The following is a 14,597-nucleotide window of genomic DNA, read 5'->3' as shown; positions in this document are numbered from 1 at the left end:
CTGTTGTGTGTGTGCATGTTCAAGTACTGCATCTTTATTCATTCATCCATTAATGGACACTTAGATTGCTTCCATATCTTGACTATTATAAATAATGCTGCAGCAAACATAAGGATGCATATCTTTTCTAATTCATGTGGTTTTTTTTGGTTTTTTGAGGAACCTTCATACTCTTTTCCTTAGTGGCTATACCAGTTTACATTCCCAGCAACGGTGCACCAGAGTTCCTTTTTCCCACATCCTCACCAATACTTAGAATTTGTTGTTGTCTTTTGATAATAGCCATTATTATTATTATGCACCCTCGACATATGGAAGTTCCTGGTCAGGGATTGAATCTGAGCCACAGTTGTGACCTAGCAACGCCAGATCCTTTAACTCACTGCAGTGGGCCGGGGATCGAACCTGTGGATCTGTAGCGACCTGAGCTACTGAATCAAATTCTGAACCTGTTTCGCCATAGCAGGAACTCCAGATAATAGCCATTCTGACAGGTGTTGAGATAATATCTTATTACGGTTTGGGTTTATATTTTGATGATTAGTGATGTTGAGCATCTTTTCCTTTGCCTATTGGCCATATGTATATCGTCTTCGAAAAAATGTTTATTCAGATCCTCTCCCCCTTTTTTAATCAGATTAAAGTTGATTAAAATTTATCAGATTGTTAATTGAGTTGTATCAGTTCTTTGTATGTATGTTGGTTGTTAAACTCCTTATCAGATAAATGATTTGCAAATAGCTTCTCTCATTCAGTAAGTTTCCTTTTAATTTTGTTGATGGTTTCCTTTGCTGTTCAGAAGCTCTTTATATTTTAATTTTTAAATTTTTATTGTTTTAAAATTTTTTTTGTTTTTTAGGGCCAAACCTGCGACATACAGAGGTTCCCAGGCTAGTGGTCCAGTTGGAGCTGCAGCCGCTGGCTTACAGCACAGCTCACAGCAACATCAGATCCTAGCCAAGTCTGTGACGTACACCACAGCTCATGGCAATGCCAGATCCTTAACCCATTGAGCAAGGCCAAGGATCAAACCTGCAACCTCATGGTTCCAGATTTGTTTCCGATGCACCACGACGGGAACTTCTGGAAGCCTTTTAGTTTGATGTAGTCTCATTTTTTTTATTGTTGTTTTCCCTTGCCTTTGGAGTTTTTTTGTTTGTTTGTTTGTTTGTCTTTTTTGCCATTTCTTGGGCCACTGCCGCGGCATATGGAGGTTCCCAGGCTAGGGGTCTAATAGGAGCTGTAGCCACCAGCCTACGCCAGAGCCACAGCAACTCGGGATCTGAGCCGTGTCTGCAACCTACACCACAGCTCATGGCAACGCCGGATCGTTAACCCACTGAGCAAGGCCAGGGATCGAACCCACAATCTCATGGTTCCTAGTCGGATTCGTCAACCACTGCGCCAGAGCGGAAACTCCAGGAGTTTATTGCTTAAGTTTTCCTGGTCTTAGGTCTTAGTTTTAAGTCTGACCCATTTGGAGTTAATTTCTGTACATAATATAAGACAGTGGTCCAGTCTCATTTTCCTGCCTATAGCTGTCCAGCTCTCCCAGCATCATTTGTTGCAGAAACTGTCCTTTCCCTGGTGTATATTCTTGCCTCCTTTGTTGTAAATTAATTGTGTATATGTGGTCTTACTTTTGGGTGCAAACAAATGCTTTCTGAAAGTGATTATTGTGGAAACTACATTTATCCCGTTGGTATTGCTCTTGTTCTTTGACATTCCTGGAACTCATCTTTTGAAATTCTCTTCAAAGACATTAAATATGGGATAAGGTGATGAAGAGAACTGAGTGTAAGAATGGTCAGTGAAAATATCACCCCATTACCCTTCAAATACAAAATTTAGTACCTAAAAATATTTGGACCAGTGATCGGCATTTTTAGAGCATTTTGAGAGATCTACTCAAATTAGGTCTTTTGGCCTTTGAGCTGTGACTTACAGCAACAAAAGGTGCTAGGTAAGAGTGTTGTACGGCTTTCTGCTGTATTTGGGAAAGATAGTAGGTATCCTTCGTGTCTCTACCAAAACTGGTAAATTGAATCTTGCTCTCTTCTGGTGTGTAACAGTCAATTTTATTTTCTTTATTTCTTATGATTTATTTCTGCTCTCTCCCTGACCCCATTCCCTCAGAGACCTTTCTCCAGTGTCTCATTGTCCTGTGTGTTTGTATCAGTTCAGGTGCTGTGTAATCAATTCTAGATCATCAATATCTAATTTTAAATACCAGGGTAGGTTGTTCTTAGCACACACTAGGGTAGGGCTGCTTTACTATCCCCTCCCACACCAGTTGTCCCATGTGTATGTATTCAAGAAATGTCAGCAAATTTGCAGCATAAGCAATATGTTACCTTTAAAAAAAAAAAAAAAAAAAAAAAAGCTTGTGAGATAATTCACATACCATGCAATTTCTTGTTTAAAGTGTACAACTCAGTGATTTTTAGTATATTCCACAGAGATGTATAAATATCACTATTGTCTAATTCCAGAACAGTTTTAATTACTCCTGAAAGAAATCCGTATTGTTAACAGTTACTTCCTAACCCACCCTCTCCCCAGCCCCTAGTAACCATTCATCTCCTTTCTGTCTCTGTGGATTTGCCCGTTCTGGGTATTTCGTGTAAGTGAAATTATATAATACATGGTCTTTTGTGTTTGGCTTCTTTCATTTAGCATAATGTTTTCAAGATTCTTCCATGTTGTAGCACATGTCAATACTTCATTCCTTTTTATAGACAGATAATATTGCACTGTGTAAATATTCCACATTTTGTTAATCCACTCATCAGTTGGTCCATTCATTACTTGGGTTGTTTTTGGTTATTATAAGTAATGTTCTGCTATGAACACCTGCATACAAGTTTTTGTATGGACATGTGTCTTAGTTTTTTTGGATATAAACCTAAGAGTAAAATTGCTGGTCATATGATAACTTATTCTGTATTTAACTTTTTGAAGAACTGCCAACCTGTTTTCCAGAATATCTGCAGTATTTTACATTTCCATCAGCACTGTGTAAGGGTTCCAGTTTCTCCACGTTCCCTCCAACACTTGTTATTGTCTACCTTTTTGGTAATAGCCATAGTAACGGCATGAAGTGGTGTATCGTTGTGGTGTTAATTTGTATTTCTCCTACTGACTGATGATATTGGGCATTTTTCATGTGCGTGTTAACCATTTGTGTATCTTCTTTGGGAAGACATTATCCTCAATGCCAAATACTGATGGTCTACTGTTTGGAATGTTGTTTAGATTAACTTTCCTTATCTGCTGTAAAAGAGGTTTTGTTTCATTAATTCAAACATTTTAGTCTATTCTCTCTCTTTTTTTTTTTTTTTTTTTTTTGGTTTTTTTGTCTTTTCTTTAGGGCTGCACCCAAGGCATATGGAGGTTCCCAGGCTAGGAGGTCTAATCGGAGCAACAGCAATGCTAGATCCAAGCCGTGTCTGCGACCTACACCACAGCTCACGGCAATGCTGGATCCTTAACCCACTGAGTGAGGCCAGGGATCAAACCGGCCACCTCATGGTTCCTAGTCGATTCGTTTCTGCTGAGCCACAATGGGAACTCCTGGTCTGTTCTTGAAGATTGTTTTAGAAAGTTAATCAAGATACGGCCTTACCCATGAAAAAAATTATGTTTTGTTTCCTGGCCTGAAATGTCTATAAAGACAATTTGTTCCTACTCTGATAAGCAGTAGTAGACAAAAAATGTTTAGTAGCCCCTATTTGATCATATTTTTGCTGTAAACTTATATCTCTAGGCTCAAAGAGTTAGCAGAAGTAGAATTTACAAGTAGGGAACCCACTGACTCATTAATATTTTGTTAATATTTTGTATATTTTGGGAATATTAGCTGACCTTTATTTGAGAAAAAGATCTATAAGGCAAGGAAAATTGATGCTTAACATAGAGACTGAAGTTGAAAGTAGCACTTTGCACATGTAGGGGAAACTGTGATCACTTTTGGATAGGCACGAAAAAAGTACGGGATTTCATCCTTATGTTCCTCTCCCCAGCGTGGTACCATGCGACGACGCTATGAAGATGATGGCATTTCAGATGATGAAATTGAAGGGAAAAGAACTTTTGACTTGGAAGAGAAACTCCACACCAACAAATATAATGCAAATTTTGTTACTTTTATGGAAGGAAAAGGTCAGTATCATTTGGGTTCAGAACCTTGATGTAGGAAATTACTGACTTTGGGAACTGTGGGCTCAACATCGCTGCAGCCAAAAAACTCCCTATTGATGCTAGGATGCTCTTTATCTTTATTTTCTCTTATTACACAGTGCCACTCATGTGTCATCCCCCTCCCCAGTCCTCTCACTGAGTGAGTCATTTTTTACTGTGTTAGAAGAAGCAAACATTTATTTATTAGGGCAAGAGTGTTGGAATTTTTCCCTAAAGGCCTCTTCCTTTTTCTTCTATTCCTTGGTTCGGGTTTAATTAACAGTAGTATTATAGGACTTCCTATTGTAACTTAGGTTAAGAATCTGTCTCTGTGAGGATGACCGTTTGATCCCTGGCCTTGCTCAATGGGATAAGGATCCAGCATTGCTGCAAGCTGCCATGTAGGTTGCAGATGTGGCTTGGACCCAGTGTTGCTGTGGCTGTGCTGTAGGCCTCAGCTGCAGCTCCAATTCAGCCCCTAGCCTTGGAACTTCTATGTACTGCAGGTGTGGCTGTAAAAAGGAGGGAAAAAAAAAAAGAATTGAACAATAAAGTTCCTTTTATGTATGTATCTTTCCCACGAAAATTGAGGAGGGATTCCATGTGTACCATGCAGGTTTTTATTCCTTGGAAACTGACAAGGATGTCATGGTACATATTGTAGTGAACAAAATTACATTTTTAGGTTATTGGGAGACAGGGTAATGATTTCTGCTTAGGATTTATGAGATGACTCACTAGTACTCCCCTGTTGGGTAGACTCTTAATTATTATGGAAATATAAATTTAGCAAGCCCCTTGAGCCCTGTTCCTAAGGGAACTCTCCTTATATGTAAGAGATGCTTCTTGGTGTTCCCCTGTGGAACAGCAGGTTAAGAATCTGGCATTGTTGCTGCAATGGCATGGGTCACTGCTGTGGCACAGGTTTGATCTCTGGCCTGGAAGGTTCAACATGTTGCAAGCATGCCCCCTCCCCCCCCCCACCCCCCCGCCCAGAAAAGAGAGAGATGCTTCTTAATAACAAGTATGTATCATCTAACAGCAAAACTCTATACACAGAAATAGCAAACATCCTCTCTGCCTTATTACTTAGGATCCTTTTTATAGTCCTTTTATCTTTTTCTAGCTATATTCTTGCCTTTCTAACAGTTGTTTTCCTATGGTAACAGATTTTAATGTAGAGTATATCCAGCGTGGTGGCTTAAGAGACCCTCTGATTTTCAAGAATTCTGATGGACTTGGAATAAAGTAAGTTCTATGTTGATTGGATGTAGTTGCAAAATGTCCATGTTATATCCAGGGCTTTAGAGAAAAGCAGTAGATAACTGAAATAATTTCCTATTTAGTTTTAAAAGTATGTCTTTTTCTCTTTTTGTTATAAAACCATTCATGGTTGTTATAGGTAAATGAGAAAATATAGATGAGCTATAAAGAAAATAAATTTAGGAGGTCCCATTGTGGCTCAGTGGAAATGAACCCAACTAGTATCCCTGACCTCGTTCAGTGGGTTAAAGATCTGGAGTTGTCTCGAGCTTCGGTGTAGGTTGCAGACATGGCTCAGATCTGGTGTTGTGGTGTCTGTGGTGTAGGCCGGCAGCTGTAGCTCTCAATTCAGCCCATAGTCTGGGAATTTTCATATGCTTCAGATGTGGCCCTTAAATAAAAAAGAAAAGAAATCAATTTAAATTTCCTGAGGGAGTTCCCTTCGTTGCACAGTGGAAGCGAATCCAACTAGTATCCATGAGGATGCAGGTTCAATCCCTGGCCTTGCTCATTCGTTCCGGGATCCAGTGTTGCCGTGAGCTGTGATGTAGATTGCAGACATAGCTTGGATCCCAAGTTGCTGTGGCTGTGGTATAGGCCAGCAGCTGTAACTCTGATTCAACCTCTAGCCTGGGAACTTTCACATACCATGTGTGCGGCCCTAAAAAGCAAAATAAAATAAAATAAATCTCCTGAAATCTGTCACCCTGCGATAATCACTGTTAACTTTTTCCCGTGTATTTTTTCCTATGTGCATATGTGTGTATATATAAACATTTATATTTAAAATATATTTTAAATCCTCAATATGAAGATTGATGTGTCCTGATTGGGGAGTTGTTAGTATTTTAAGGAAAAGCTCACCCTGACTAGAGAAGTGCGTCCCATTGTACTTACTGGTGTTTGTTTCATAGGATGCCAGATCCAGACTTCACTGTGAATGATGTCAAAATGTGTGTGGGTGAGTATTAAACTTGAGGCCTTTGACTGTCTTTGAGGTAAAGATTTAAGAAAACTGGGTCTTAAATCTCCCACTGAGATTTAAGGCTTAGGAACATTGAAGTGTATATTCCACTGAAGTATACATTACTTGAAGTAGTTTCTTCATTGGAAACTAATATTTAGCAACTGAGAATTTTCTCAAAGGGAGTCTCAAAGTTGCTTCATTTCGTACTGTTCACTAGACATAGAACATTTCAACCTCCTCTTTTCCTACGTAGCATTTTTTCACTGTGCATTGTTCCTTCTTTCTGTGAAGAGTCTGCCTTCCAGGGCAGTCTCCCCAGGAAAGTGAAATTTTATATCTCTGAGCCAAGAATGAAACTTCATTATTATCCGTCATTCTCTTCCTTTCCCTAAAAGCCATAGAGAGATTTCCAGGAAATTTTCACCAATAAAAATTTGGTAACTTGGCTACAATTTGAAACTTTGGAAGCTGAGAAGTAGATACATTAAAATTTCTCTTCATCAGTGATTGGTTAACTTGAGTCTTCAATCAGATTTATATTATTATTATATTCAAAATTTAGGAAAAGGAAGCAAACTAGAATAACCAATTAAATAAGAAAACGACTTCCTGGGGTCAGTCAGTAAGGGTTCAGGTCAATTTTCTGCAAATCATTGGTGTTCACTGTGATGCTGAGACATGCCAGGATCCCAAGGAATTCAGAGGCAGTCACTCGCCTGTACATGATAAGGCAGTAAAATGGATTAAAATATTTTAGAAATGTTTCTAACAGGACATGAAACAAAAGGAGTTTTCTTATCCTTCCTTCCTAACACTACAACTTCTGTTGTGTTTTGTCCTCTATGCTGAAGCTCCAGCGTTCTTTGAAATTCAGTCTTGCAATACTTGATCTTGGCCACTTGAGGGCTCTTTTTTTTTCTTTTTTTTTAACCGGATAACTTCTGTTTATCCAAGAGGTAAATGTCCTAGGTAGAGGAAGTTTCTCTCATTTCCTGTATTTTCTATTCCCCTCCCTCTTTCTGTGTTAGATTCTAGCTATCTGCTTGCCACTATGCATTTCCTATTACTTAGCACAGTCTATAGAGTATAGTACCTACTCAGTAAATCTGCTTAGTAATTGCTTTCCTACTCTTCAGAAGACAGGGCTCTTGGGGGCCTCAGAAAACCTAGTACTTGAGTACATATTGGCCCATCACTTGACTTCTTTTCTTAATGGACTTCCAGGAAGTAATTTCTTGGATCCTAAAGTTAATGAACCACCATAGCTTTTCTCTGTTGAGCAGGCATTCTTACAGGTTTGTGGTTGACAGATGATCTGCATCAGAGTCATCTATGATACTTGTTAAAAATATGGACTTCTTGCGGCCCAGCGGTAATGAATCCAACTAGTATCCATGAGGATGCCAGGTCGATCCCTGGCCTCACTCAGTGGGTTAAGGATCTGATGTTGCTGTGATCTGTGGTGTGATCGCAGATGCAGCTCGGATCCCTGGTTGCTATGGCTGTGGTGTAGGCTGGCAGCTGCAGTTCCCATCGACCCCTAGCCTGGAAACTTCCATATGCCACAGGTGAGGCCCTAAAAAGCCAAAAAAAAAAAAAAAAAAACCAAACAAACAAACAAAAAAAACATTCCATCATGTAAACCTTATGTAATGGGATGCATTGATTTTTAAGTGTGGACTCAAACACAACTGGCTGGTTTCAAATTCTAGCTCCACTAATTCCTAGCTGCATAACTCTGGACAAGTTAAACGTGAAGAACAGTGTCTGGCACATAGTATGTGCTTAATGAACGTTAGTTATTACTACGACTGTCATTATTTTATCTAAATGCTCTGATAGCATTAGCAGAGTGGAACTGTGCTTGCTTTGACCTACGTTCTTTTTTTTTTTTTTTTGGTCTTTTGTCTTTTTAGGGCTGCACCCATGGCATATGGAGGTTCCCAGGCTAGGGGTCTAATCGGAACTGTAGCTGCCAGTGTACACCACAGCCACAGCAACGCAAGATCCGAGCCACATTTGCAACCTACACCACAGTTCACGGCTAAGCCACATCCTTAACCCGCTGAGTGAGGCCAGGGATCGAACCCAAAACCGCATGGTTCCTAGTTGGATTCGTTTCCGCTGTGCCATGGGCGGGAACTCCTGACCTGCGTTCTTAAAGGAAAGCAATAAGTTTTCTTTTTAAAAATTATGATAAAAATACAAAACCTAAAATTTATCATTGTAATAATTTTAAAGTGTCCAACTTGGTGGCATTAAATATATTCATAGTGTGCAGGCATCACAAATAGCTAGTTCTAGAACTTTTTCATCACCGCAGACAAACTCCACACCATTAAGTAGTCATTCCCCATTCCCTCCTTCCCTCAGGGCCTGGCAGCAACTAATGGACTTTCTGTCTCTGTGGATTTGCCTGTTTTGGATATTTCATGTAAATGGAATGATGAAATATGTAGCCTTTTGTGTATGGCTTCTCTGACTTAGCATAATGTGTATCTGTTTGCAGTATTTCATAGTACTATTCCTTTTATGGGTGAATAATCCATTCGTTGTGTGGGTATTCCACAATTTGTTAATTCATCTATGGATGGACACTTGGGTCATTTCCACCTTTTTGCTGTTGTGACTAGAGCTGCCAAGACACATTCATGTGTAAGTTTTTGTTTGAACGCCTGAGTTTGATTCTTTTGTATATATACCTAGGAATTACTGGGTCATATGGTCATTCTTTGTTTAATTTATGGAGGAACTGCCAAACTGTTTTCCAGAGCAGCACCATCTTACATTCCTATTGCCAAAATCTGAGAGGGTTCCAGTTTCTCTGCATCCTTGCCAGTACTTTTTGTTTTCCTTTTTTTTTTTTTTTTTTTTTTAATTATGGCCGTCCTAGTGGGTGCGAAGTGGTATTTCAAGCCAATTTTGATTTAGCATTTGCCTTTTCTTCCAAACAATGAAGGGTAAGTTCAGTCCATCTTCTTGCGTCACTTATCTTTTTACGTGTATTCTGCCATATGTACTTCATTGTGGCCATATTCTTGTCCTGTTGCCCGTTGTCTCTTATCTTTAACTAGACTGTAAACTCCTTGAAGAACAGGGGATCAGGTTCCCAACACTACCTGGTATATCCACCAGGGCCAGGTATATATATGGTATGTGTTTGTTAATTTCTTAAATTGAACAATATTCTTGATAGACCAGTGGCAGCTTTTAATTTTTTCTCTCCCCTCCTTGACCACCACTTTTTTTTTTAATTAAAAAAAAAATTTGGCCACGCCCATGTTATGTGGAAGTTCTTGGGCCAGGGATCAAACCCATGCCACAGCAACAACCCAGGCCTCTGCAGTGACAACACCCAGATCCTTAACCCACTGCGCCAAAAGGGAACTCCTGATCACCATTTAAAAAAAAAAAACTGTTTAGTTCTACTGCCACTCCTATCTTCTCTTATGCTGTTGCTACTGCACGAAATTCTCTCTGTTGAATCTTGTTGAAATTGTATTTATTCCTCTAAGCCCAACTCAAATGTCTCTTCTTCCCTGTCTTTTTTCTAAAAGCATTCTCTGGTCAATCTAGTTTAAAAAAACTTTTCTAGTTTTCCTTTTATTTTTACTGCTATTTAATTGAGCACCTATTTTGTGTCAAACATTCTATTTTGTTCACTAAATCCTCACAACAGCCCACAGTGATATTATTCCTAAGTTATAGGAGAAACCATTAAAGTTCAGAGAAGTTTAAATAGCTTGCCCAAGTAATAGTAGAGCTGAGATTTTAAACTTAGGTCTCTTCGGCTCTGAGGCTGCTGTTTTCTCCTCCTATTTATGCTGCTGCCTTTGGCATTCTGCCTTTTATTGCGGTTGTTACAGTTGGTTGAGAATCTGATATAGATCTTTGTGTCCATCAAACTGTCTTTATCATTCAATAAATATTTACAGAATGATGAAAGGGGCATTATACTAGAAATAATTGACAGATTTGAGAAATAACTCTTTTAAACAAAACAATAAGCAGATTTAAATTTAATTTAGTGCTCACTAAATAGTAGATCCTTTATTCAGTTGTGGTACAGGTTAGGTGAGTCTTCAAACCTGCATCAAAGCCTTGTAACTCAGTGGATAAGAACATTGACTCTAGAGTTGGGCTGCCTGAGTTCTTGTTCTGCTTTGTCCTGCAAGTTATGTAACACCTATTTTCTCATCACTGAATAGTACTTAGTACTTAAAATTATTAGGATTGAGTGAGATGGTGAGTAAGGGTCAGTGCCTGACCGTACAGTGAACATGCCGTAGGGAGGAATTACCATTGTCTTTCCTCTTCTCTGTGATTTGATTTTCTGTTGTTACTTCTTTCAAGTGACAACTGTCTCCTATCACTGACTACCCTAAATAAAACAAGATAGTTTACTTCCACTTGTGTCTTATATTCTTCATATACTTAAGGATATTAGTGGCTCAGTAGAGATGACATGCATCTTTCATGACAGGGAGTCGTCGTATGGTGGATGTCATGGATGTGAACACACAGAAAGGCATTGAAATGACTATGGCTCAGTGGACACGCTACTATGAGACCCCAGAGGAGGAGCGAGAAAAACTCTATAATGTCATCAGCCTAGAGTTCAGCCATACCAGGCTGGAGAACATGGTGCAGAGGCCGTCCACGGTTAGTCTAATCATTTTTTCTACATCGTTAGCAAGAGGGAGAATTAATAACTTATACATAGAAAGATGAAGTTGAACAAGACAAATGATGAGAATAACTTGTATTTTTAGAAGGTTCATCATTTTCTAACATGACCTAATTTGATGTGGGGAGAGGCCATTCTGATAATTTAGACACATTAGCCTTTGCATGTAATAGAGTCGAGTCTTAAAATATATTTTGATCAGAACTATCAGTAGGAAGTTTGCCTAATAAATTTCTATCGTATTGGTTTATACTTGCAGAGATGTTTGGGGAAAAACTGATTTAGAGCCAGGTGGTTTTTGTTTATGAGATGGTTTCTTTTTTTTCTTTTTCTTTCTTTTTAGGGCCATACCTGCAGCATATGGAAGTTCCAGACTAGGGGTCAAATCAGAGCTGCAGCTACAGGCCAGCACCACAGCCACAGCAACACCGGATCTGAGCCTCATCTGCCACCTATACCACAGCTCACAGCAACACCAGACCCTTAACCCACTGAGTAGGCCAGGGATCGAACCTACAGCCTCATGGATATACTAGTTGGGTTCATAACTTGCTGAGCCACAACAGGAACTCCCTGTGGTTCCTTTTTTTTTTTTTTTTTTTTGCTATTTCTTGGGCCGCTCCCGCGGCATATGGAGATTCCCAGGCTAAGGGGTCCAATCGGAGCTGCAGCCACCGGCCTACACCAGAGCCACAGCAACGCGGGATCCGAGCCGCATCTGCAACCTACACCACAGCTCACGGCAACGCCGGATCGTTAACCCACTGAGCAAGGGCAGGGACCCAACCCGCAACCTCCTGGTTCCTAGTCGGATTCGTTAACCACTGCGCCACGACGGGAACTCCCCTGTGGTTTCTTGAATAGATTCTACTGGATGACCAGTAGCAATAAACTGACAGCCTATCCTGAGGGACAGTTAGTGTTTGATGCTTAACTTTCCTGAAGGTAGATACTGATTTAACCCATCCCTTAGTAAAGTAGTGGCTATCTATAGGATGCTGAGAACACTCATTTCCCTGAGGGGGATTGGTTTCATTTTTTAAATTAAAAAATTTAATTTTTTAAAATGACTTAAAATTAGTCATTTTTGGAACGTTTTCTTATCTCAGAACTCACTTGAGTCAGGTACTCCACCTGGAACAGTGGAATTCAGAAGGTACTAAACATTTATTTAAAGTCAGTATTTTTTAAGTTCCGGGAGTTCCTGTGGTGGCTCAGTGGTAACGAACCTGACTAGTATCCATGAGAAGGCAGGTTCAAGCCCTGGCCTCACTCAGTGGGTTAACGATCCGGCATTGCCATGGTATGTGGTATAGGTTGCAGATGCGGCTCAGATCTGGCCTCACTGTACCTGGGTGGTGTAGGCCTGCAGCTGTAACTCTGATTCAACCCCTCGCCTGGGAACTTCCATATTCTGCAGGTGTGGCCCTAAAAAAGACAAAAATAAATAAAATCAGTAAGTTTCCAGTATTTTATTCTATCTCCACTTAAATTATCCTCATTGTACTCTTTACCTTTCAAAATTGAAATGTGGTAATTGTTTATAATACTGTTTTATATACATACATACATACATATATATTTATACATGTACATATGCACACACAGACACAAACATAGCTTCAGCTTACTGGTACATTGCATTATTATTACTAACACATTGGTATGTACAGACCAAAGAGAGAATGTGTTTTCACTATTATGTGAAGAAACAGTATAATTTTTTGTCATTGTTAATTGTTGTTGGAGATGCTACAAGAAATACAGAATTTCTCATTAAGAAAACTCCCCCCAAAAAATAGCAAAAATCCTTTTTATCTTAACTATCATTTTCCCTCATGTGAAAATATAGCAAGACAGGTGGTTAGAATTCAGCCTTGTTATTAGCCAAACAAGATGCACTTAATAAAGGATTCAGTAAGAGAGAGATGTAAGAGAGTTCCCTGGTAGCACAGCAGGTTAAGATCCAACATTGTCACTACAGTGGCTTGGGTCATTACTGTGGTGCAGGTTTGATCCTTAGCCTAGGAACTTCCACATGCTGCAGGCTTGGCCAAAAAAACATTAATTTCAGAGAGAGAGAGAGATGTAAGAATCACTGTAACATTCTTTTTTTCTTTTTACGGCCATACCTGTGGCACATGGAAGTTCCCAGGCTAGGAGTCGAATCAGAGCTACAGCTGCCAGCCTATGCCACCGCCACAGTAACACCGAATCCAAGCTACACATCTGCAACCTACACCACTGGATCCTTAACCCACTGAGTGAAGCCGGGAATTGAACCTGCATCCCCATGGACACTATGTTGGTTTCTTAACCTGCTGAGCCACAATGAGAACTCTAGTAATATTGTTTATAAATGTGTTCCTTGGGAGTTCCCGTCGTGGCGCAGTGGTTAACAAATCCGACTAGAAACCATGAGGTTGTGGGTTCGACCCCTGTCCTTGCTCAGTGGGTGAAGGATCCAGCGTTGCCATGAGCTGTGGCGTAGGTCGCAGACATGGCTCGGATCCTGTGTTGCTGTAGCTGTGGTGTAGGCCAGCTCCAATTAGACCCCTAGCTTGGGAACCTCCATATGCCACGGGTGCGGCCCTGAAAAGCAAAAAAATAAAATAAAAATAAATAAATGTGTTCCTTAAGTTTTTTAGAATTTCACTTTAAAAGCAGTAAGATTATAGCTATAAGAGGAAAAACTTGTCCTATACCATACTTTTCCATTCTTTTTTTGATACAGAATTTTTGATACATAATACCTACATTTTTATATATAATACCTAAATTTTTGGTACAAAAATACATAATTTTGATACATAAATTGATATATAATAAAGTGTATCCATTTTAAGTGTATGTTTTGGTGAATTTGACAGTTGTATTCATTTGTGTAATCTTTTACATAGACTATACAATTTCTTATTCACTCCAATCTTCGCACTTTAAGAGTTAGCTTATTAGTGTAAGAGCCTATCATATATGCTTTAGGTGCTAGAGGCATAGCGAAAAATAAGATCATTCCTGTCCTCAAAATGCTTAGAGTCTCGTGGGCCAGAAAGACCAGGGAAGGCATTTAAAAACTGCATTATGTAAGTGCTTTAAAAGTGAATAAATACGGAATGTTGTGGGAGCCAGTAGAAGGACCCACCTAACCTAGACTGGAGGAGAATTGGAGGAAGTGATACTTAAGCTTGACATGAAATAAAAAATAAGGCAAAGAGAAGGAGATAAGACTTCCAGGCAGGAAGACTAGTATGTGCAAAAGTAGGTGCAGGGGAAGTAAGGTGCTCCTCGTGGGTAGTAGCATAAAGTGGGGTGCTCCAGGGAGGAGAGCAAGATGATTTTGCTGTCATCCCAGCAGTAACTAGGAGTAGATGAAAATAGCAAAAATAAAATGTGCAGATTTTTTTGGTGATGGGGCAGTTAGTCCATGGAAGGCCATGAGTTGTTTTGCATGGTGTATGAATAGATTATTTCCTGGGTATTGAACTTCTTGCCAATTTGGCT

General features: G+C 39.6%; 1 protein-coding gene across 12 annotated transcripts in view; it reads left to right on the top strand.

Moving 5' to 3' along the window:
- KDM2A (lysine demethylase 2A) overlaps positions 1-14,597 on the top strand; it is a 120,394-nt gene that overhangs the window by 62,095 nt on the left and 43,702 nt on the right. For all 12 annotated transcript variants that reach the window (XR_014835594.1, XR_014835593.1, XR_014835596.1 and 9 more), the window contains 4 exon segments: positions 4,023-4,161; positions 5,349-5,427; positions 6,357-6,403; positions 10,893-11,071. Coding sequence is in view for 6 of the 12 variants with exons in the window: in XM_085008355.1 (XP_084864481.1) it covers positions 4,023-4,161; positions 5,349-5,427; positions 6,357-6,403; positions 10,893-11,071 (444 nt within the window). In the remaining 6 variants the exon portion in view is untranslated.

Source organism: Sus scrofa, chromosome 2, assembly GCF_054392235.1.
Source record: "Sus scrofa isolate SSC_HxYL_T2T_F1_AM1 chromosome 2, Sscrofa_HxYL_maternal_Yorkshire_Landrace_v2.0, whole genome shotgun sequence".
Classification (NCBI taxonomy): Eukaryota; Metazoa; Chordata; class Mammalia; order Artiodactyla; family Suidae; genus Sus; species Sus scrofa.
This window is presented reverse-complemented; position numbering and strand designations above follow the sequence as displayed.